The sequence below is a fragment of the Equus przewalskii genome, chromosome 8 (genome assembly GCF_037783145.1).
Source record: "Equus przewalskii isolate Varuska chromosome 8, EquPr2, whole genome shotgun sequence".
NCBI classification, from domain to species: Eukaryota; Metazoa; Chordata; class Mammalia; order Perissodactyla; family Equidae; genus Equus; species Equus przewalskii.
The window spans coordinates 2,690,881-2,716,262 of NC_091838.1; the positions used below are offsets into that span (position 1 = coordinate 2,690,881).

General features: G+C 41.2%; 1 protein-coding gene across 3 annotated transcripts in view; it reads right to left on the bottom strand.

Moving 5' to 3' along the window:
- The window catches only part of ATP6V0D2 (ATPase H+ transporting V0 subunit d2), a 52,853-nt gene that overhangs the window by 14,249 nt on the left and 13,222 nt on the right, over positions 1-25,382 (bottom strand). For 2 of the 3 annotated variants that reach the window (XM_070630352.1, XM_008544707.2), the window contains one exon: positions 20,487-20,658. In XM_070630352.1, coding sequence (XP_070486453.1) covers positions 20,487-20,658 — 172 coding nt within the window. Of the gene's footprint in view, positions 1-20,486; positions 20,659-21,082; positions 21,324-25,382 lie in introns of those variants that run through there. The other variant, XM_070630353.1, reaches the window with a different exon arrangement.

Below are 25,382 nucleotides of genomic sequence, written 5' to 3' on the forward strand. Positions count from 1 at the left end.
AGAAATAACACCTTTCACTGGATAAAAATTAACTTAGCTGCTTAGAAAGCACTGTCACTTGAGTCTGGCCGCGTGGGTTACTGACTTCCTGTGCAAGAACGCATTTCCAGCTGGAGAGGAGTCTCGCCCTCATTGTGGAGCTTCTCCAATTCGCCCCAATAAAAATTCTATCTGAAGAAGTTTTGAAGCAGGAAATTATCCCTTTATGAAAAGCACATGTCTATAAAGTTTCTTCACCTCCCAAAGAGCGATACCAAATTTAGACATAATGGAATTTTAGAATCCTTTTTATCTCTTGAAAATGATATTAAAATGGAAGTGCTTATTTAACTGTCCCTTTATGGCTCTAAAGCTATTACCTGAGAGGGGAATTGCCAGCACTTAATAATCCTTAGCAGGCTCCAGACATTTAATTGTTCCCCACAGCTCCCCTGTAATCTAAAAGCGTATGAGCTGCCAACATCCCCAATTCGCAGAGGACTATTAGACAGTGTTGATGGGCGACCAATGTCAATGCTGCAAGTGAGGATTTCGCCCCCATGGGACACCCAAGCCTATGCCTGTGGAGAGGGTAGGCCCATATTGCACAAACTAGGGGCTACAGAGATTGGATTCTATTCTGTTTCAACTCCTTATTCAAGCGGCCTTGTTTCTAAGGTAGGACGAGGATACCAGTTCTCATAACGTTGTTCAGGAAAGGAAGTGAGAACCCAGGGCTTAGCCCATGGCTGGGAGCAAGGAGTGGGGTGTCTCTCTTTTCTGCCCCCTCCCTCACCCCGTCACACATATGCACCAGGTATATAATAATAGTTGGCTGTTTGGGGTGGCAGGGGGACAATATGCCCAGAAGACAGTTCACTTTCTCCAGACTGTAATCCTCATAGATCTCCAGGGCCATGCGTACGGTGTTAGGAATGAATCTTTGCTGATGTTGCTTGAGCAATTTTTGAACTTAAAGGCACCTGGGTATTCCTCTAGTTCAAATTCCTCACTTTTTAAATAATTGTGTTCCGAAGTAGTGACAGAGCCAGGATGAATGCCCCTTCAGTCAGGTTAACTTTCCTTCTACTTGTGGCCTGGACAAACATCCTCATTTTTAGTCCCTTCTAAATGTTTTGTTCTATAACTCTGATACTGGCATCTGTGAAAATCATGAATCCACCTGAAAATGTGATGGAGTAAATAACGACTCAATTTCAAAAATTTTAGGTTGTAAAAATAATAATTTTTCAAAACGCTACCTCTTTTTGAGGTTTTTACTCTGTGCCAAACCTTATATGTGTGTTCTCATGCACAAAAATTCAGTGCTGTCGAATCCTTATTATTACCACTTTATACAAAAGAAACTAGACTCAGATGTGTGCATACTATGTCCCAGGTCACATAACTGGAGAGAGGCAGAGTGGGGACCCCAAAGCGAAAACTCTGGCTCCTTGTTAGGTTCAGATAAAACAGCTCAAGCCAGATGATATTTTAACATTTCCTTTGGGTCTTAGAGCTGTTCTTTCTCCTTTTACTCCCAAACTTCTTTAAGGATCTAGACAGGAGCTCAAATATATTTCCTGCATAACAACTATCAAATTCTTGACTGACAGAACAGTTGTTAAATGGTCAAGTAACCTAGAGCCATAATTTGGCGAGTTAAAGGAATTCTAACTCTGTCCATTTTCCTTGGATAAAAATTTTAAGTACTTAAGTGTCATTAGCAATAGCTGAGAAATGACTGTCATTCGCTAAGCACTCTTGCACGGGACAGAAAAAGAGAAACGTCTTCTAAGAATGCAGTTTGGTGAAGCTAATTCAGAAGATAGATGTCAGGTCCTTTGAGAAGACTCAGCTACCAAGATGGCGGGCACAAGCAAAACAGGATGAGTCACCGTCCTTTCAGCCTTGTCACCAGAGCTTGGACTGTGCTTATACTGGCATTATTTGGCTCTTCCCAAACCACCTTGATATTCAAGGTATATGAAAAAGAAGACATTCATGACCGAGGGGACACCAAGGGACCAGAGATTTTAATAAATTTCTTGAAGATCTAAAACAAATAGAATCTTATTGATGGATTAGAGCAAAAGAAGTCACAGGTCAGAAAGTACACAAGATAAAGCAACCACAAAGTTGGGAAATTCCCAGGAAAAGTGTCAAGTTTGGGCTGGTTCAGGAGCAGACACAAGGATGGGCTGTAAGGCGAGGAGTCGGGCAATTAACTACAGTGACTTTTGGGGGAAGGGATCTCCCCAGCGGGGTAAGGCAGCAAGTGTGCAGACTATTACCCAGACCTCTGTAAAATAATTGTTAAACTATGCACTCCTCATGTATTTTGAGTTGATAGGTAAATTTTTTCATCATAAGTTTAAATACTGTGAAGTATATAATTTCTGCTATGCTGTGAAGTCAATATTCAAAATAGAACTGCGAAATCACTCAAATGGAATTATCCAGTGAAGTATCTGAATATCCACTTGCTATGGACCGAATTCTGCTCCCTCTAAATTCATGCTGGAGTGCTGACCCCCAATGTGATGGTATTTGGAGATGGGGCCTTGGACTTCTCAACCTCCAGAACCGTGAGAAACAAATTCCTGTTGTTTGTCACCCAATCTATGGTACTTCGTTATGGCAGCCTGGGCTCTCTAAGACACCACCTCTATTCATTTTCAAACACACAAACAGAAGGAAATCATGCTATGCCTTGGTTTTTTTTTGAGGGGGGGGGGATCTTATTTCCATTCCAATTCTCTGACAAAAATTTGCCCTAATGTAACATTTATACCCCTATGTTGAAAGCCTTTTAGGCCTCTCTATAACTCAGTATATATATATAATTGAATATAGATTTGTTTTCATTTCCTGTGATCATAGGCTTCAGATATTAAAGGAAACTTTATGTGAATTATTATTACTATTGTTATCATAAGGGCACAACAACACAGTATAAATTTTTTAAAGCTTTTCATCTTGGAATAATCATAGATTCACAAAAAGTTTCAACAATGACACAGGGGTTCCTGTGTACCCTTCATCCAGTTTCCAGCAGGGGTCACATTTTCATAGTACAGCACAATATTAAAACTAGAAGACTGACATTGGTGGTGTGTGTGTACTTCTGTGTTAGTTTATCCCGTGTGTAGATTTGTGTAACTACCACCACAATTAAGATACAGAACTGTATCATCTGAAGATTTGCAATGTGCTACCCCTGATGGTCACACCCACCCCTTCCACCCACCACCCCTAACCCCTGCCAAATACTATCTGTTCTGTAACTTTGCCATTTTGTGAATAACATGTAACTGGAATCGTATATTATGTGACATTTTGCAATTGGTTATTCTAATTCAGCTTAATGCTCTTGAGATACATATGACACACACAAGTTGCTACATGTAAATAACTCGTCCTTTTCCTTGGTGAGTATTTTCACAGGGCACGTATCTTCCACAGCTTGTTCACCCATTCACCAGTTGAAAGACATTTGAATCCCCCCCTAGTTTTTAATGATTATAAACAAAAACTGCTATGGACACTTGTGTGTCAGTTTTTTTGTGGAAGGAAGTTTTAAGTTCTCTGAGATAAGTGCCTAGAAGCGCAAATGCTGACCTGTATGGTGAGGGTATGTTTAGTTTTTCAAGAAACTGCTGAACTATTTTCCAGGGTGACTGTACCAGTTTCAGTGAAGCGTATAAACCTTAGCTCCTTTTAAGGCCCTTCGCCTTCCCTATTTAAAATTTAATTATCTTAAATATTTCCTCTGCATACATTGAGGACCACATCAGACAACACAGTAATTTTTGCTTCGACTGTCAAATATAATTGAGAAAACTCAAGAGAAGAAAGTCTGCTGTATTTACCCATATTTTTCCTTTTTTTGTTGCTCTTTCCTGTTGTTTCAAGATTTCTTCTTTTATCATTTCCTTTCTGCTTCAAGAACTTTGTTTAGCCATTCTTACGGGGTAGGTCTAGGACGACAAATTCTTAGTTTCCATTGATCTGAGAATGTTTTGAGTTCCCTTTGGCTCCTGAAGGATATTTTCGCTGTACGTGGGATGCTGGGTTGACATTCCTTTTCTTTCAGCCCTTCAAAAACGTTATGCCACTTCCTTCTGAACTCTATGGTTTCTGATGAGAAACCTACTATCGGTCAAATTGCTTTTTCCCCAAAGGTGTCATTTCTCTCCCACAGTTTTCAAGACTCTTTTGTCTTGTCATTCAGAATTTTGATTATGATGTGTCTTGGCTTGGATTTCATTGAGTTTTTCTTATTTTGTGTTCACTTAGCTTCTTGAATCAGCAGGTTTGTGTCATTGGCCAAATTTGGAAAGCTTTCAGTCATTATTTCTTTGAATACTTTTTCAGCCCCTCCCCTCAGCTCCTCTCTTTTTGGGACTCATTGCTGCCGTGCATGATCAGTCCCAGGAGCGGAGGAGAGAAGGGAATTGGGAGGATCTTAATCCTAAAGGATGCAGAGACAAGAACTGGAAGGTGCTCAGTCTAGGGCCTTGGAGAAGAGCCCTGTGCCCACTGCACCCCCACCCCCCAATGCCCCTGCAGACTACTTTTGCATCTCCACAAACCAAGCAAAAGCAGGAGGAGCCATTTTCATCACGACATATCAAAGGTACATACTATTAGCATAATTCAGGACTGTTGATGCTGACCCTGGTCACCTGGCTGAGGTAGTGTTTGTCCAACTTCTCCACTGTAAAATTACTGCCCCTCTTTCCATATTGTTCTCTTTGGAACGAAGCCACTACGTGCAGTCTATGCTTAAGAAGTGGGGATTTATGGTTGCCCTCCTTGAAGACTGAGTATCTACACAAATTATTATGCAAGGAAGATTCGTCTCTTCTCCCTCATTTGTTAAGTTATTCAATCACTTATTTATACCAGTACGGACTCATGGATATTTACTTTAAACTTGGGGTGATAATTCAATACAACTTCCCTTATTTTGTTGCTCAAATTCTTCCAGCTTTGGCCGATGGGAGTTGGGTCCTGCGTGTGTTCCTTTAACATACCCTTGTCATTGTGGGTTTTCTTTTTTTTTCACTTCCTTATTTTCTGACACTACAAGCTAGTTCAAGCTCATCTTGTATATTTCCTGCCCCATTCCTAGAATCAGCTATTTCTGCAGGGAATGCTGGTTCCTTTGATGGGAGAATAATATTAGAAACCAAGATCTCAGCAATAGGTGGGCTTGTTACAAGGGTGTTTTTTCTTTTAGGCACTCTAAGCTGACAGCAAAGAAATAGACCTACACACACATACTAACCAAGGGTTCCATTTTAATGTTCTTACTCAGGAGGGTCAATTTCAAAGACCTCATCCATGGCCACACTTTCTTCTACCATGTAGAAGCAGATTACCTGAAAATCTTCTGCTCCAGTCAAAACCTCTCTCTCCAGCCTCACATCTACATTCTCTTACTTCCTTTTTGTGGATATGGCTGCCTGATTTTCTCATAATTGCCTCAATCAACTTATCTCCAAACTCACATGCCCCTAATCTTTCTCTTTCTTCTATAATCTCTACTTTCATCAGCAGCATCACTACTCTCATTCCTAAAACTGTCAATGGCTTCCTTCTGCCTTTAGAATAAAACACAAATTTCTCATCGTTGTATACAAGGCCTTTTTCCAGGTAGTTTCTGATTGTTTCTCCAGCTGTGGGTTTCTATAAAATTATTGATAAGAAAGGACGTATTTTAAAGAGACAATAGGACAGACTCCCAAAAACCTCAGGGGCAGAAGGAGACATTACAAGGGAGCCTGAAGAAGGGCCAGAACGGTAAAAGGAGAGCAAAGAGAAAGTGTCATCACAGAGTGCGAGGGACAAGGACATCAGCAACTGTGAATACCACGGTGAGTTATGAGAGGGCTGACAGACCATCCATTGGACTTAGCAGCTAGAGTGGTTTTGATGGCATGACGGAGTCGGAAACAAGACTGATGTGGATTGAGTAAACAGCTGAGAAAACAGAGGACCATAGACTATCCTTCTCAAGAAGCCTGGCATCAAGGGGTGGGTCAGGGTAGACTATCACTGTCTTCACATGTCACTATGCAAATTAAATCAAATCACACACATGAAAACAAGCTGTAAATCATAAGTTGTCGTAGTAGAAGGAGCCCAGGCTTTGAAACAGATAAGCCTAATTCTCAACCCAGCTCTGTCACTTAAAAACCAGTTTAAAAGAGCTCCATTTCCTTAGTCTTAAAATGGAAATACTTAATTCAGCTTTGAATGGTTGGCATCAGAATTAGTAACACATATGAATGCTCTGGTAGAGTGCCTTCGATAAGGAAGGAGGGTCACACATTCTTAGAGGAAAATGTTTTCCTATAAACTAGACTTTGGAGGAATGGGGGCAGAAAATTAGAAGCCACATAATCTTTAATGCAAAAAATTTGCAATGTTTCTATTCTTTTATTAAGCCTGAGATTTACACATCTCTGTCGTTGTACACTTAGTTCTAGATAATAAAATCCCTTCTAAACTTACTTATTACTCTTAGAAGATAAGGGGTTATCAATCTGAGTGTGGTGTGGAGACAAGAAGCTGAGTGGTAGTCATTTGGATGACTGGAACCAACTGGAACACCCAGAAGACCATAGAGCGTGTTACCTGTTGGGATATTAGCTCTCAAGTCTGGTTTAAACCTAGTTTATAAAACCTGGTACCATCCTATCCTGCCTCTGGGAACTCTAGAACTACCCTTGTCTGGTCATTATTTCATATGATGTTTCCTTTAAGATGTCTGCAATTCAAAAAGTTTAATGTTATCTCTTTGGGAATGTAATCTAATCTCGCAATGACGCTTGTGAACTGGTTGTCATAAACAATAACTGCTCTTATATATAAAAGGGCCTGAACCCCCTCGCTAGCTGCAGGCTCTTCAAAATTCAGTCTGAACTGCTCCCCTTGGGCGTGAGTGGATGGTAAATAACTTGGTGAACCCGATGATTACAACAGATTCCTTATCGAAAAGCACTGTCACTAAGATCTGGCTTCATCACAGGAGCCACATCCTGTATCAGGCCTTGATGGTCACAGATCCCTTTCTAGCGAAGAGGCTGAGTTAGCATCCTTTCATCTGCAACACGACATCGTGTTCTCATCGACAACAGCTCCGTTTGAGGCGACCAGAACTGTGACACATTTGATAGGTCACACTTGTACGTCCAGATGATACAGGGACACAAGACGCACCATCAGGACTAACTGCTCACAGACAGGATTGAGAGTGTGTGAAATATACTGGTGCACTTTAAGTTATTTCATTCCTCAGTGAAATTGCTCAGTGAAGGGTGCTGATCCACATTTAACAGGCTCAACAGTTATTTATTGGGACATGGAAAATAAGGGCCATGTTGGAAGTACTTCCCAATGTGTTAATTTTCAAATGAATGTTTTCCCTGATTACATTGGTAAACATTTCTGTTATACCCCTGATTTACTCAATCCAGTGCCATCCCGATATGCTCGCATCAGGCAGCCCTGCCATTTAGTCTGGTTTTCTAAATCGATTGTTGAGATTTAGAATGTCCCCATAAACATTTTGCTCCCTTTTGAAATTTGACATTTTTGGTAAAATTTCTTACTTCCCTGAAGTTTCCCTTTTTTTAAATAGAGGAAGTGAAAATTAAAATAATTTTAAAAAGCAATTAATTTTGCTGTCATACTTATTTTTCCTTCTAGTAAAATAAAATCCTGACAAATTACTCAGAAGTCAGCATTGCCTAGAATAGCACATTTTAGAACAAGAATGCTGATCATTATGCATTTCCCAAACCCGTGGTAGTTCTGGAATCTTTAGAAAACTCTTTTCTCTAGTGGATTCTCTACAATCTTGGTCTAACCCAACTGTTTGGATCAAAAATTCCTCACCCGTGTTTGTCCTTCTCTACATTGGTGTCTTTGTGCCTCATCTTCTCTGGATAGAAAAGCGTCTCTTCCCCACCAATTGCTGAAAGTTGAAATCTTTCTCTCCTTTAAGGCCATAATCAAACACTATACTTTTCACTAAGTTTTAAAAATATCTTCAGCTAGAAGCAATATCTTTTTTCTCTCTCTAAATTTCTGTATTTATGTTTATCCTGGGGTGAAATTTTCAACATACCCTGACAGCAGCAATGATGAATGTGAAGAAGACTGAGCTGCTCCATTCACAAATATTCATTGTGTGTCTAACGAGGTAAGACCAGGATCCCGGTACGAATTCTCCCACCATTCAGCTGTGTGGGTGAGTCATTTTACAAGTTCACTTCAAGTATAGTTACTTACAGATAATTCTTACCTGTCTTCATTAGTTATAATATCCTTAAAGACAGGGCCTTGGGACTCCCCATGGCCGACTGGTTAAGTTTGCGTGCTCTGCTTAGGCGGCCTGGGGTTTGCCAGTGTGCATCCTGGGCAAGGACCTATGCACCATTCATCAAGCCACGCTGTGGTGGCATTCCACATACAACTAGAATGACTTACAACTAGGACATACAACTATATACAGGCACTTTGAGGAGAAAAAGAAAAAAGAGGAAGATTGGCAACAGATGTTAGCTTAGGGTCCATCTTCCTTAGCACAGAAAAAAAAAAAAAAAGACAAGGTTTTTGTTCAGTACATTTTTGGTGGCCTCTAAGAGGCGTGAACCCTACTTGCACAGAATAAGGACACGATGATCATTTTTTCAATCAGTCAATCAATTTTTCTTTATGTTCATACAAGGATGTTGACTCTGGTATCCCCTGGGTGTATAGAAGTGAGGATGTATAGAAACTACCTGCTATCTCGCCCTGAGCACTTTTCTAGGATTCACAGCTGTCTATTCCTTGCTTTTTCTATACCTTTTCCATTGAGGAGAATTATAGTATTAGAGAGATGGTTCCCATGTCACCCTTCTCTAGCCACACATGTGAGCGTCACAGTAACTTGTGGGAAGACACAGCAGAGTGACTCTTCTTGCCAGTTGGATGCGTTAAACATGCTGAGTGTCCATCACAGCCTGTTCTCCACGTGGGCAAGAACAACGGCAAGCGGATCTCATCTTTATTATACTCAAAACACCAGTCACAACAGGTTTTGGAGAATCTTTTTCTTCTGACAAGTAAGAAAACATCACTGAGAGGACAGGAGAGAAACAAGACTTCCACCCATTGCTGGAGCGTGAGAGAGCACTATGTTGATGTCTATCCAAATCTGAAACCTGCACATCCGTTGGCAAAGCAATTTCACTTCTGAAAACCCATCCTAAAGAAATTCCGGCATAAGAAAGCCAAGACACAGGTACCATGATGTTTGTAGCAGTGTTGCTGGAAATAGCAAAGAACTGAAACAACCTAGACGAATGAGTTATAAATAAATTATGGTACCCCCAAGACACGGGAATAGAATATATGCTTTAAATAAGATAGATCTATATGTACTTATGCAGAAAATTCTTAATAGATTACATAAAAAAGAAATCACATTTAATACATATAATATGATCTCACTGTTGTAAAACAAACAGAAAAGCCAACTATGAACGTAGAGTTTTATATATGTGTATTTATGTTTGTTCGTTTGCATTGAAATATTTGCATATGGATGCATAATTTTTTCCACAAAAAATTTGGAAACATATACGTCAAACCTATGAGTGGTTACCTCTGGGCTGTGGGAAATGGGTACTGAAGTATAGTCTTTATCTCTGTTTCCTTATTTCTAAAAAAGGCCACCTCATAGGGTTGTTGTGAATATTTAATGAATTTACACGTAAAACGGTTTTATAAAAGTGCTGGCTTGTAATGAACACTAAATAAATTTCAATAACCCCCCCCCCTTTTTTTTTTTTTAACACACATGTGCTTCTTTCCAATTAAAAAGTAAACAAGATAAAGTCAGATAAAACTAGGGCAGTGGATCAGTACCAGGGTGTGTTTCGTTCTTTCCAGGTTATGGGACAGCCTCGAATCTCTTTCATCAAACAGCCCAGGGGTGGGAGCAACACTTGGAAAGCAGGTTATGGGATCAGCTGTGCCCCCTGGCGGCTGGTTGACAGAGAGCAAAGGAAAGAACACACTGTACCCCACTCCCGGAGAACTGTTGTGGGGTGGCATCCTAAATTCTTTCACATCCATTGCCTTAACATCCTTAACCCTTGGACACTAACTTTGCTCATGTCATGTGTCATCAGCAGCCCAACAGCAGTCCCCTTGTTTCTGCCCTCTCTGCTGGAGGTGCCTCCTCCAGCCACGCCCATGTACGAACATGGTCCCATCCTTCAGGGGTCACCTTGGGCGTCACCTCCTGGATAAAACCGTCTCTCACTTTCCCGGGTGAATCACATGTCCTGATGCACAAATAAAGTTAGCTACCTTTTTAGATCACATGTTACGTGTACGTGCGGATATAATTATATGCTGTATATGGATACATGTTTTCAACCAGCCAGTTTCAGGGGCGTGCAGTCTGTATGCAGTAGTCCCCCCGATCTGCAGAGGATACGTTCCAAGACTCCCAGGGACAGTACCAAATCCCATATATACTACGTTTTTTCCTATGTGTACGTACTTATGATAAAGTCTAATTTATAAATGAGGCACAGTAAGAGACTAACAACAAAATAACTAACGATAGAGTTGGCCTGGAGGCCATTCCTAAATGCAGTAAGGGTGACTTGAACACAAGCACTGTGACACTGCAACAGTCGATCTGATAACCTAGACGGCTACCAAGTGACTAACCAACAGTAGCATTTACAGGACAAAGCATATGCCGGACAAAGGGATGAGTCATGACCTGGGCAGGTCGGAGCAGGAGGGAGCAGGACGGCGCAAGATTTCATCATGCTACTCAGAACAACGTGCACTTTAAAACTTACGAATTGTTTATTTCTGGAATTTTCTGTTTAATATTTTCGGACTGCTGTTGATCACCAGTAACAAACTGTGGAAAGAAAAACTGTGAATAAGGGGGGACTACCTCAGTTGCACTGGGCCCCATGCTTGGTTTAAGTCTCTGCTGTTGCTGTCTTGAAATTACTACATTTTTTAACAGGGACCCTGTATTTTCATTCGCACTGGGCCTCGCAAAATACGTGGCTGGCCCTGTTTTCAAATTAAACTCACGATTCTATATTGCATATTATTATTATTGTTCTAGATGAGGAAACCAAGGCTTTGGGTGACTAAGGAATTTTTCTCAAGGTCCCACAACTGGGGTTTTGTAGACGCAGGCCTCAGCCTGCTTGCTGGTTTTAAGAATTTCCCACCTGCTTCAGGGTCACCTGGATACCTTCTTAAAAGTGCAGATTCATAGACCACATTCCAGGACCTGCCAGAACATAATTTTTAGAGGTGTGGTCTTGGAATTTGTACCATGAGTAACTCTCCACTGGCTTAGAGAACAAAGCCTGCATTAAGTTCATGTCTACTGTTAGAATCTAACACAGGCCTTCACGCATGGAGTCTCGAGTAATAAATGTATGCTAATTAAGTGAATGTTATTCAGTTACAGCTAGACCACACATTGCTTCTGCAGAATAGCACCTGTGTTTTTCAATTCACAAAGTGCTTGAGAGTTTTCAATTCGGACGGCCTGGTTAGCAACTGCAGTTGAGACATTTTGCCCTGTACTTGCCCCTCATTGACAATTCATGTGGAATCTCTGGATATAAAACCTTTCCTAGGGGCCAGCCTGGTGTCTCAGCAGTTAAGTGGGCGTGTTCCGCTTCAGCAGCCCAGGGTTCGCCGGTTTGCATCCCACGTGTGGACATGGCACCACTTGGCAAGTCATGCTGTGGCAAGCATCCCACATATAAAGTAGAGGAAGATGGGTACAGATGTTAGCTCAGGGCCAGTCTTCCTCAGCAAAAAGAGGAGTATTAGCAGCAGATGTTAGCTCAGGGCTAATCTTCTCCCCCACCCTCCAAAAAAAACCTTTCCTGTAAGACAATGCAATCTTTATGATTTCAGAAGAACTTTTCTGGCCAGAGATTCAGAATCACAAATGCCCAGTGGGGTCAAATAGTCACTCTCATAATATTACTGGGAATTTGATACTTAAAATCAGAATTTAACAAGTTAAGCACTGTGCAGACTTCGAGGTAAGGAAGACAAAACTCAACACATCTAAAATGTTCACAACCAGATGAAAGGCTATATAGTCACTCAAAGATGTTAGAGAATATTTTGACGTGGGAAAAATGCTGATAGTATATACAGAAAAATTAAGACTCGAAATTATATCTACAGAGTGATTTTTTGATTCTCTCTTTCCTTAACTTAGAATTTCCAGGAATCATTGCCTGTTTTCTCTATACTCATGATAAATCAAGAAACTAAATTCTGTCAATTCTACCTCCCAAAAGTGTCTAACCACTGTACCCTCCTTTCTATCTCTACTGTGGAAATATCCAGTCTAAACTTTTAAATTGGCTTCCTCTATGGTTTCTCTGCTTCAAGCCCCATCCCTTCAATGCATCTTTCACAATACCAACAGAATCATCTTCCTAAACACACATCAGATCAGTCCCCTCACCTTGCAGGGAAGTAAGAACTGAAGAGTAAAAACAAACAAGCAAAAAGAAAAAGTGGCCCCTTGCGAATGCTATTTGGAGTGACCTGGTGTCACATCTGTGCTTCTCTACTTACTAGCTACAAGGACTTGGGCGCTTTATTTTTAAATCTGCCCCAGGAAATAAGCACAATAATAGCAATTACCAATTATTGAACAAACACTATATGCACAGTAACCCAAAGAAAAGGCGCTCTCTTGTTGGTTAGATGAGAAATTAATGCTACGTTAAATTGCCTTCGGCCACACAGGCAGAGGTGATGTAAGTGTTCAACCAGGTATTACACGTCCACATGGCTTTCCAGTAGGAGGCCAGGCCCCCGCTTTCAAGGTGGTGACCATTAAGCGAGGGGTGCAGTCTGCAGCACGTGAGGAGCTGCAAACGGTTGCACCCTTCCTGCAAAGCCATCCTTGACTGACTCTTACTTATAGACACTTAGAATCTGGCCAGGCTCTTTCCCCTCGTACCCCAGCCCATGTGCTGGCTCTTGTCTAGACTCCAGCCGTATCTGAGATGACCTGTCATCTCCAAATACAAGATCCCTTCACGCCTCATTAATGCAGAAGTTACTCTTTCAACCTAAGGCCCATTTTAAATATTAGTTCAAGTTCTACTTTCTCTGAAAAATCTTTTAAAATCAGTACTCCAGGCTCCTCCAATGGAATGTTCAAGCCTCTGTTATAGCTGTTGCTCAATTCTATCTTCTTTTTTTTTTTACCATTTGTGGATATATCGGCTTGCTCCATTGCATGGTAAGTTCTCAGTGACCCAGAATTATGTTATTGTTTTTTGACTAACAAGTGATGGAGCAATTAGCTTGTCCGGTTTGCCGAGGACTTCCCTGGTTTCAGCTCTGAAAGACCTGCATCCTCAGTGCAAACCCAGGTGAGCAGCGCCCTAGTGGACCGCACGGTGAGAAGCTCGTAGAAGGTTTATAACACATCACTGGGGAGTCAGAAACTTCCATTAGGCTTTATGAATCTTTAAAGATTTCTTCTGTGTGTGGTCCTTACTCTACGATTCTCGGTTCATATTACTGTGTAAGTACTGAAGACTATTTCCTTGGTCATCCTACGTTCAGAAAATTTGTAGCCCCTGAGACGGGATATTTTGAGTATCAAAAGATTACTTTTAGAAGATAGCTAATCTCAAAAGAGACAAGAAGTCGAAATGCCGCTGGAAAGTGTTGAGTAGGAGAGAAGAAAAATAAAACAACCCAGGCGTATATTAAACAGTCCCTTCATTAAAATGCTATCCGACTCGTTCCTTTGTTTCACACCACTGTGTATAATTATAGTCACAAAACCTCCAGATCTGCCTTCCATTAAGCATCTAAGAATATTCATTGCAGACTCCCAAAACAAGTTTTACATATACAATAATTATATCACAAATGTGCAATGCTTAGATTGTATTTATTATACCAACTTAAACTTAGACCACCTCTCTTAGGGTTGACTTAATCATTTCCATAACGATGCCCTGGGCATTTCCTAATAGGACAGGAAGGAATCCCCTTTGATGGAAGTTTGTGGGTGCTAGTTAGACACTTGACTGTGCAAAATGTCCTAGAAGAGAAATGAGAAAAATGGTGTCAGAACGGTGGGACACCTCTCCTGCAAATGTACACATTTTGTTATGGTAACACGTCTCCAGGCTCTGCGGAGAGCAGCTGGATGCTGGCGGGCTGGCAAGTCACACAGGACACAGTGGGACAAAGGATGGACTGAGATTCAGAAGACCAAGGTTTGGGCGCAGTTGAGCTCTCTGGTCCCTGAGAGCGAGGTAACGCGGTCTGTGCAGATAACCATGGAGAGAAGCTCAGGAGAATAACTGTGAAAGTGACTTCCAGGTCATAAAGTCGAGGCATGATGATAAGACATTTTCATCAGAGGTGCACATCAGAACATCCTTGGCGGCTTCCAAAAGAGAGATGGGCCCCACTCCAAGGCCAACTAGATAAGAATCTCCTGGGGTAGCGAGCAGGTATACACTTATTTTTTAAAGGCCCACAGATGTTTCTGATTTACTTGCCTTTCATTAAACTACCCAGGCAGTGCAAAATCATTAGCTTTCTAGACTAATGGGCTTGGAATCAAATCCCTTCCAGATCTCTTAATAATATTGTGACTTCGGAAAATTCATTAATTCATTGGTCCTCAGGATCTCTAATTTAAAAAATGGAGACACAAACACCTTGTTTGCAGAGTTCTTGTGTGGAGATGTACGTAAAACATCTAGGTCAGAGTAAATATCTTCAGGAGTCTGATGAGTAAACTAAATACCTTAAGACTGTAAGACAACAGGGAGTGTTGGAGACTATGGCTAATTGGAGAATACAAAGTCTTGACTAAATATATTTTAAAAAATTATTTTAAACACTAACCTGGTCACACGAAATGTTTCTTCAGGCATGACATCTGGTTTCTCTCCCTAACATATTGGCCAATAAATAACTAATATTCAAGTGCTATATGAAATATAAAATCCTGAGTTCTCTGGAAGTATTCTTCTAGCTCTGTGTAAGGTGCTACTAAATATAGGATTCTATTTTGATTCAACAAATATTCTGCACCCTTTATGTACTACTGAATGCAGATAGAAATACTAAAAGAACTAATTCAAAGAGTTTACAGCTGAGAGAGAGAGCAGATGAATTAAAAGATGCCCATTAGTAACGCTCGGAACAACACTAATGCCGCCAACATGACCTTTCCACTTCCAATTTTGCATTAACGTTCTACCCAGGGATTTAGGGAGACCTGTATTCCTATATACAATTTTTAAACATTGCTAATGACTAGTAGTATTTGGAATTTTAAGTAAATTTTTTAGAAAGAGTATATTTTAACCGGATCAACATGGTGGCTTGTTGTGAAATAAGGATGCTTGCTTAATTCATGCCAAGGCTCCTTCCAGGTTTAAGATTCTATAATTAGGAAACAACACAACGTGAATAATCACATAAGAGGAACCTTTGACCAAAGGACTCAGAGTCATTCTTAGCGCTAGAGCATTTCCCAATATATTTGGGGCAAATTTCCATCATGTGAGAAGTGTTTGTCAGCTCAAGAAGTACACAACTTGGCAGCTTTCTGACTCAGTTAAAATTGGACTGTCCAGGGCTGGTCTTGTGGTGTAGTAGTTAAGTTCGCATACTCTGCTTTGGCAGCCTAGGTTCAAGGGTTCGGACCCTGGGTGTGGACCTACACTACTTGTCAGCCATGCTGTGGTGGCATCCCACATACAAAATAGAGGAAGATTGGCACAGATGTTAGCTCAGGGCTAATCTTCCTCAAGCAAAAAGAGGAAGATTGGCAATAGATGTTACCTCAGAGGGAATCTTCCTCACTAAAAAAAAAAAAAAGAAATTGGACTGTCCTCTGTCATCATCATGGGTCAGACTTTCTGAACTCATTTAAAATCCGAACAAAATAATTTTACAAAGCCTGTTGCTAACATTTATTTCAAATCATGATTCCTCCACTTGTTAGGTCCGTGGCCTGGACAAGTTACTGCACCTAAGGTTTAGTTTTCTCAGCCTTTTACCCAAACTGAGTAAGACTCATCAGGAGGGTCAACCCAACCGAGGCAATGCTTGTAAAGCACTTGGCAGAGCCCTGACTTATAGTAATATTCCAGAAATACTGTCTAGTACTTTGATTGTCATTTCAACTTCTAGACAACTAGGACCATCTTGTCCTTCATCTCAGGAATCTTCCCTGTCTGCATAGTCACCCACGCCACTTCCACAGAAGACATCGCTGCTCGCAAAGCCTCTCCCCAGGCAGCCATCGAGGGTCAGGCATCAACTCGGATCTGACTCAGCTCAAAGCCTGAGCACTTTCTGCTTCACCCCAACCATTTCGGGGAGGGAAGAGTCCTGTGAACAGACCTGCCCTTCTCTTTCGTCTCTTTTACATTTGCGGTTTCTGTTTAAGATTTTTATTTTTAAGCAAGAGTCTTACAGATACCAACAACACACACACACTTGAAAAATGCTCTCCGATGTGACAAAGCCCAACTTCCTTAGCCCGCCATTGAACACTATCCGTGATCTGGCTGGAACACACTTCTCCAGTCTCCCTGTCCCATTTCTCCCCTTGCCTTTTTGCACTCCAGCCCAAATGAACTTATTATTCACCACGCACATGGCGTCTTCCCTTCTACATGCTTCAACTCCAGATGCCACCTCTGGCGTCTCCAAGCCCTACCCTATCTCCAGGCTCGGCAACAATGCCAGCCCTTCTGGGAAGGCTTTCCAGCATCCTTCTCCAAGAAAGCGCGTGGGCTTCCGACTGAGTCAGACCCAAGTTCATATCTAATCTTCATCCTTGACTAGTTGTATTTTCGTGGATTCTTAAAAAAAGTCGGCATCTATGTCTTGCTGTAAATAAAATCCTACCCCACAGGGCTGAGAGGAGAACTGGCTGTACAAACAAGGAGCAGAGGCACTAACCTCAGCCATCACTTCCTGCCTCACCTGTGGACACTTCTCTTATTTGCTTCTTTACAGAAACGGTATAGGAACGACTGCATTGCTATTAGGAAAAACAACCAGAGCTGGATCCCTAGTCCCATTCCTTACACCAAAATAAATTCTAGACGAACCAAGGTTTTACATGTAAAAAATGAAACATCAACAACAACAAATGAATTGAAGAAAAGACAGATGAATTTATTTATGAATTTGGAGTGGAGAAGCCTTTTCCAAGCAGAGTACAATAATCAGAAGTCAACACAGATCAGTGGAACAGAACTGAGACCCTAGACGTAAACCCACACATTTATGGACAGCTAATATTCGACAAGAGAGCCAAGAGCATACGATGGAGAAAGGAGAGTCTCTTCAATAAATGGTATTGGGAAAACCGGACAGGCACATGCAAAAGAATGAAAGTAGACCATTCCCTTACACCATGCACAAAAATTAACTCGAAACGGATTAAAGACTTGAATGTAAACCCTGAAACCATGAAACTTCTAGAAGAAAACATAGGTGGTACGCTCTTTGACATCTGTCTGAGCAGCATATATTCAAGTACCATGTCTGACCGGGCAAGAGAAACAAAAGAAAAAATAAACAAATGGGACTACAGCAAACTGAAAAGCTTCTGCACAGCAAAGGAAACCATCAACAAAATGAGAAGACAACCTAACAATTCGGAGAAGATATTTGCAAACCATATATCAGATAAGGGGTTAATATCCAAAAATATACAAAGAACTCATACAGCTCAACAACAAAAAACCAACAACTCAATTAGAAAATGGGCAAAATATTTGAACAGAGATTTCTCCAAAGAAGATATATGGATGGCCAACAGGCATAGGAAAAGATGCTCAACATTGTTAACTATCAGGGAAATGCAAATCAAAACTACAATGAGGTATCACCTCACTCCGGTCAGAATGGCTATAATTAACAAGACAGGAAACAAGTGTTGGAGAGGATGTGGAGAGAAGGGAACCCTTGTTCACCGCTGGTAGGAGTGCAAACTGATGCAGCCACTATGGAAAGCAGTATGGAGTATCCTCAGAAAATTAAGAATAGATCTACCATATGATCCAGTTCTTCCACTGCTGGGTATTTACTCAAAGAACTTGAAAATACAAAGGCATAAAGATACATGCACCCCTATGTTCATCACAGCATTATTCACAATAGCCAAGACATGGAAGCAACCTAGGTGCCCATCAAGGGACGAATGGATAAAGAAGATGTGGTATTTATACACAATGGAATACTACTCAGCCATAAGAAATGACGAGATCCGGCCATTTGTGACAACATGGATGGTCCTTGAGGGTATTATGCTGAGTGAAATAAGCCAGAGGGACAAAGTCAAATACTGTGTGATCTCACTCATATGTAGAAGATGAAAACAACGACAAACAAACACATAGAGACAGAGACTGGACTGGTGGTTACCACAGGGGCAGAGGGGGCGGAGGAGGACAAAATGTGTGATTCGGCACATGTGAGGGGATGGAGTATAATTAGTTTTTGGATGGTGAACATGATGTAATCTACACAGAATTCAAAATATATTACGTGTACATCTGAAAGCTATATAATGTTATAATCCAATGTTACTGCAATAAAAAAAAAGAAAAAGAAAAGAAAAAACAAAAAAAGAAGTCAACAAGTGAAAAGACTGATGATTTTAGCTAATTAAACATTTTCAATGTTTCTACAGCAAAAAAACCTATAAAAATGAAATTATATCAAACTGAGAAAATAATTTTGCAACATATATTATGAAAGGCTAACATTCTTAATTTACAAAGAGCACTTACCTATCAACAGAAAATGCAGAATTTTGCAATAAAAAAATAGACAGAGTATTTGGTCTCAGGTAGCAAATATACACGACTGAAAAATGTGAAATGATGTTCAATTTTGCTAACAAAAAACATAAATTAAAGCAAAGAGATACAACTTTTAACCTAATGGATGGATAAAAATTATAAAGATAATATCCAACGTCAGTAACAGTGTAAGGACACAGGTCTTCTCATGTGCTGTTTTAGGGGTGCAAATTGGTGCTACTTTTTTTGAGTACAACTTCGCAAAATTTACCAAATTTATGAAAAAGGAGATTTCTTGGATTCACTACTTACACTGCTAGAAATTTAGCTTAGAAATAAATTCCAGACCTACACAGTAATAGTTGCAAAACTTTTTGGAATGGAAAAAAAATTAGTGATTTGTTAATAGATGCCCAGTAAATTGAGTCATGATACATACCAAACACGGAATTCCATGCAGTTATTAAAAAAGAATGATGCTGACAAGAATATTTCTAAGAAATATTAAGTGAGAAAAAAGTGCAGAAGGACTATGATTCCATTTGTAATAAATTTAAAATATGGGGGTGGGGTGAATTGAGTGTGTATCAATACACATACACAAATGTAAATATTTTTCTAGAAAAATACATAAGAAACTGAAAAGTGGTTACTTTTTTTGGTGAGGAAGATTGGCCCTGAGCTAACATCTGTGCCAGTCTTCCTCTATTTTATATATGGGACGCCTGCCACAGCATGGCTTGATGAGCGATGTGTAGGTCTGCACCCAGGATCCAAACCCATAAACCCTGGACCGTGGAAGTGAAAGGCGCAAACTGAACTGTAGGCCATGGGGCTGGTTACTTTCGGGGAGAGAAAGCGAGCGGGGATGAAGGGGACATGTGGAATAGAGAAACATTATTTTATGCCTTCCCAAACCAGTCTGGGGCCTGAATCCGTGATTCCTAACTTTGTATATTACACCTAAATTGTATACACATAATAAACAGCTCATCTACTGCAGACGTTAGTTCCCAGTTTGTCAGCTGGGACGACTGGAGAGGTACAAAGTTTTGAACACTGGGCATAATTTGTTAACTAAATTAATAGAAGTGCAGTTTACTGTGGTGTGGAAGTTCAAACACTCGGGGGTGAGGGGCCTTCACGTTGAAAGACTGGAGCCACTGGCGATGGAGAATGAAGCACAGAGAACTCCGACGGGGGCTACTTATCCTTCTGCCAGGGGAATCAGGAAAGGGCGGATGTGGCTTTCAGAGCAATTTGTGATATTTCAGCTGCACCCTGACCAGCGATCCAAAACTGGCACGTAACCTTTACCTTCAGTTCCAACAGCCGGAACGCTTGGAGCGTCAGCACCACTTATTTTTGAAAACGAAAACTGAAAACACCGTTTGATACAGAGGCCACCACCGCCTCCATACTCGTGTTTATAAATGAACGAAACCTAGTTTCTAACAGTGAAAATGTGGCTCCAGGAGCCAAGATTGAGTGCATTCAAACCCACGAACGATAGAAAGGTCTTAAGCCTCACCCACCCATACCAGCTGGATACCCCGCCTATGATGTCAGGGTCACGGCATGGTCACACTGGGGTGAACAGGGCCCCCTTTGGTCACTTACGTCATGTAGGTGAAAAACGTGCTCAGGGGCTCCAAGGAATGATTCCGGAAATACTCAAATTCGCTGCATAACTTTTTTCTCATCTCGGTGTCAATTTTGGAAACAGTAAGTGGATTCGTTTGATTAGCCAAGAAGTTGCCGTAATCAGTGGTCTGGAGATGAATTTTTAGATCTGAAATTAAATGAAACCCCAAGTCAGGTTAAACTTTGAACACGCGTGGATAGCCTTTACAGCATTAATTGAATTTATGGTAACTTTATAATAAATGCATATTTAATAATCATTACCTTGTTAGACCTTAACATAAGGTCTATATACGATTTAGACTTGAGTATTAATATCTAAAGCAATAAAAAATCCAATGCTAATACTGACAGTCTAGCACAATGTAAAAGCTTTCAATTACCCGAGAAAATCTAGAATGATTTAGCACAGCTGAAGAAAGGAACATTGACCACCACCCAGTCCAGAGATGACGAACGGTATCACCCAAGCTAGTTTTAGTCGTCTGGAAACAGCTGCTTGGAAAACTGTTAAGAATACTCAGGCTCCACCCCGGTTTGATGGAAAAGAGAAATTTATTAGTAATATTTACCATGAGTACAGGAGGCGGAGGGGGCAGCCATCAATCTTTTATAACAGATGAAGAAGCTGAGTCTCAGTGGGGCTAAGTGGTGGCATTATATAATAGTAGATCTTGAACTAGGAGATGAGTCTCCTTGCTCTTAAAATTCAGCATCGTTTCCATCTGACCCCGTCAGCCATCCTTTAAAGGGCAATGCTTTGGTTGCCAGACAACTGAATTGAATTCCAGCTTCATTTGTTGTCACTTCCTCCTGAACAAACCACGTGCTTTCCAGCATCCAGATTTTTTTTTTTTTTTAAAGATTTTTTATTTTATTCCTTTTTCTCCCCAAAGCGCCCCGGTACATAGTTGTATATTCTTCGTTGTGGGTCCTTCTGGTTGTGGCATGTGGGATGCTGCCTCAGCGTGGCTCGATGAGCAGTGCCATATCCGTGCCCAGGATTCGAACCAGCGAAACACTGGGCTGCCTGCAGCGGAGCGCGCGAACTTAACCACTCAGCCACGGGGCCAGCCCCACCAGCATCCAGACTTTTATTAAGGTTGACCCCACTCTGCTCTCTAGAATCTCCCCACTCTACCCCTTTTCAGATTTGCTCATTGCAAAGTATCCTTCAAGGTCTGGGTTATAACATTAAAATAATGGTTCCTAGTGACTGAGAGGTTATTATGTACCAGGCATTGTACTGAGGGTGTATTATCTCATTTAATACTCATGGCAATCCTATGAGACGCGTATAATTTTTATCACTTTAGCAGATCAGAACACAGAAGCTCAGAGAAGTTAATACCTTGCTCAAGATCACATTGATAAACTGGGATTCCAAGCCAGGTTCATCTGACTCCAAAGCCATCTAAAAATCTGTATTTTATTGCCAATCAATTAAATTAGATTATCAGTTGTGACGTGAAACCTTAGTTCTGTCAGGCAGAATGATTCAATCTGGGACGGTCCCATGGCCGAGTGGTTGAGTTTGTGTGCTCCACTTCGGCGGCCTGGCGTTCACTGGTTTGGATCCTGGGCACGGCCTACGCACTGCTTGTCAAGCCATGCCATGGCGGCATCCCACACAGAAGAACTAGAATGACTTATGACTAGGATATACAATTACGTACTGGGGTTCTGGGAGGAAAAGAAAAAAAAAAAGGAGGAGGATTTGCAACACATGTCAGCTCAGGGCCAATCTTCCTCACCAAAAAAAAAAAAAAAAAAGCATGCCTAAATACTTAGGGGAAAAAAGAAAAGAATTAGTCAATCTCACTCATCCAAATTTCAAAGTACTTTGTAGTACTTCTAGCACAACACCTATCAGAGCATGTTAGATGGTCTTAATTATGTTAACTCCAAAAAAGCAGTATACTATCTTGGTGTATCTTTTTTCCACGGCTCTTTGCTCAGTATTCAACATTTAAGGGTTAACGAATATCTGAGCATCAGAAATGTCTTTGGCATCATCTAGCACACAACTGGAGCCAACATAGCATCCTTGAGCTTGCTGGACATTTCATTCAAACACTTATTAAGCATCTATTATGTGATGTTAACTACAGGAAACCCAAAGATAGACCAGACATATTCCTCGTTCTCAAGGAAACTCACAATCCAGTGGAGAAGGAGGCGCCACAAACAGATGATTCAAACAAGTCCAGTGATAAAGAGAAGGATCTTGATTTATGGGAACATAGAAAATGAGAGCAAGATCTATAGAGATGGGAGCAAAAAAGTCTAGGAAGGGTTCCTGAAGTAGGTGAAACCAGGGCTGAGCGCCTTCAGGCGCTGTGTGGGAGTGGGAGGGAGGCATTCCCTGAACTGATACAGGGATGGTATGTGCAAGAAGCTCAAAGCAGTCCTAAGTGGAAGAGAAGGAGAGGAAAGAAATGAAGACAGAAACAAGCAGAGGCGGTCGTAAGGAGGATGCAGTGTGACATGTCTTATCCTGAGCATAAAGGGGAGCCACTGAGGGCCATGAACTGACGGCCCTGGATTCTGAGGGCAGGCGGGTTTGCAGTTAGGGACAATGTGCATCCGAGGGTCCTTGAGCATCCGAGATTCAGCAGGCAGGCATTCTTCCCGAGCGTCTGGAGTAGATTATGCATCAGAAATGCTCTTTATCTGACTGCAGAATTAATTTGTTCAATTACCTATTTAATTAACTTAATTTTTAAAAATTATACTTTTTTTTTGCCAGATCTTGTTTGGCTTTTGTTTTGGCAGTTCAGATTTTTATGCAATGTGACAGTTTGCATCCTCAGCACTGAGGAATACTTGCCAACAGAAGGGACACAAATGGTATTTCTTTAAAAACCATGATATTTTGCTCATGTGACATATGTTTCTTTTAAATGAAATAACTTCCAAACCTTTCAGCTGCCAGGGAGATCCTGAAATTAAATGTCTCACGCGTTTCAGACCCTGTGGGAATCTCGTAATCCTGCAGTCGGTGGAGAGGCAAATGGGACAGAACCAGCCGAGTCCTTTTATCTAGCACCAAGAACACCCAAGGGACACTCGCATCCAGATTCTAAGAAAATCTTAGGGTCTGAAACGTTTGCTCTGAGATAATGATGGATTACCATCAATGCTGATGGCTTCATAGTGTTCAAAATCAGATCACAGAATTTTTTCCCTGCATTTCCCCACGCACCTGCCTACATAGCACTTTGTGGCCAAATATTAAATTTGGAATAAACAGGCTTCTTAACTACAGGAACTCAAAGCCTTTAACCATTAATTTGAGTGACTTCTTTGAAAAGAGCCTGGTCCAGAGCCTCTCAAGCCACTAGAAAAGATGGAACACTCGGGAAAATTACACGACTCCCTTACCCAGAGAGGCACGTGGCGAGCGGTGTTTTTCCTTGTTAATTCAAATGAGGAAATGAAATGTGTTCCAAACCACGAGATCACTACCAGCGACATCAGTTGTATAGGTCCCAAACAGCAATGGAATAAACATGTAGACTAGGCTGTCATCACCAATGTCAGGGTACATCACACAGAGCAGCACATATGGACTGAGCGCCCGCATGTGTGCACAGCGCCATCGTGGAAACCTGTCTTCTGTGGGTGCAGTCCCTGGGGTCAGGGAATTATCCCAGGTCACCTGGCTTGTGAGCCGGGACAACGATCTGGGACATCATGGTTGCCTTTTCTCTATTAATTTGTTGGGCGAATCAGTATTGGAGCATGACGAATTTTTTTCTGTGCAGCTTCCTGCTCGGGGCTCTCTTCCAGACCCTTCACGTCTAGGCAGGTGAGGCGCAGGAAGCCGCTTTGGAGGTCCCTGTAAAGGCTGCTCTCCTGGAGCAAGCCCCCGCCTTCCCCCACACTCTGCTGGCAGGTCGTCTGACCTTTCCGAACTCACTTTCCTCGTCTGCAAGAGGCATGTAGAATCTATGCTTCCGGGTTGTTGTGGGGATGAAACAAGCTATGGAGGCAAGTAGAATCTATGCTTCCGGGTTGTTGTGGGGATGAAACAAGCTATGGAGGCAAAGAGCCCGCAGATAGAAGCCACGACATAATATTCTGTTCTCTTCTCATTTGTCCCCACCTCCTTCCAAAATAATTTGATTCAGTTGGCTGAAGATGTTGGTTTTTATTTTCTAAACCAGCATTTTCTCAACCAATATATTGGAATCTACCATCAGATATTACAATTACTCAAATTTTAATAAACATATCAACATCTATAAAACCAGCCATTTCTTCCTCCGTTTTTGCTAATTTACTGCCATTCTTACAGTGATGAAACTTCAAGTTCTCTTTGGTGTTGGATCACTCCAAATTCTACATTGTTCCTTAATGTCTTCTCTGATTTCCACTCCTTACACCCCTGGCTTATAAAGGGCTATCTGACACCTCGATTACGGTGGCAAACTCTTAATTGATTCTCAGGCTCGTTTCTCCTCACGCTTTCCCAGCCTCAAGTTTAATCTTTCCTAAGGTTTATTTTGATCCGTAAGGATCCTATAAACAGCTTACAACCACTGAGTTTTATGCAGATGAAAAACAACTTTCATATATTTGTAGTGTTTTACCACAGACAGAACAGTTTTAATATACAATCTCTTAGCCTTAATAATAATCTCCATTTGACGGCTGCAGAAACTGAGGTTCAGAGAGAGAACCTTGTTTACGTTTTCCATGAAACCTGTTATGTTTCCATGAAGATTCAGACAGGTCTCTTGTCCTCACTCACCATCCATAACCAGACCTTCAGGGTCCTTCAGAATTGTCCTCAGCCTCATTCCAGCCTCATCTCCAGGTATTCTAGCATTGCAGGCAAACTGCTTTACTCCCTACCATACGCTTTTA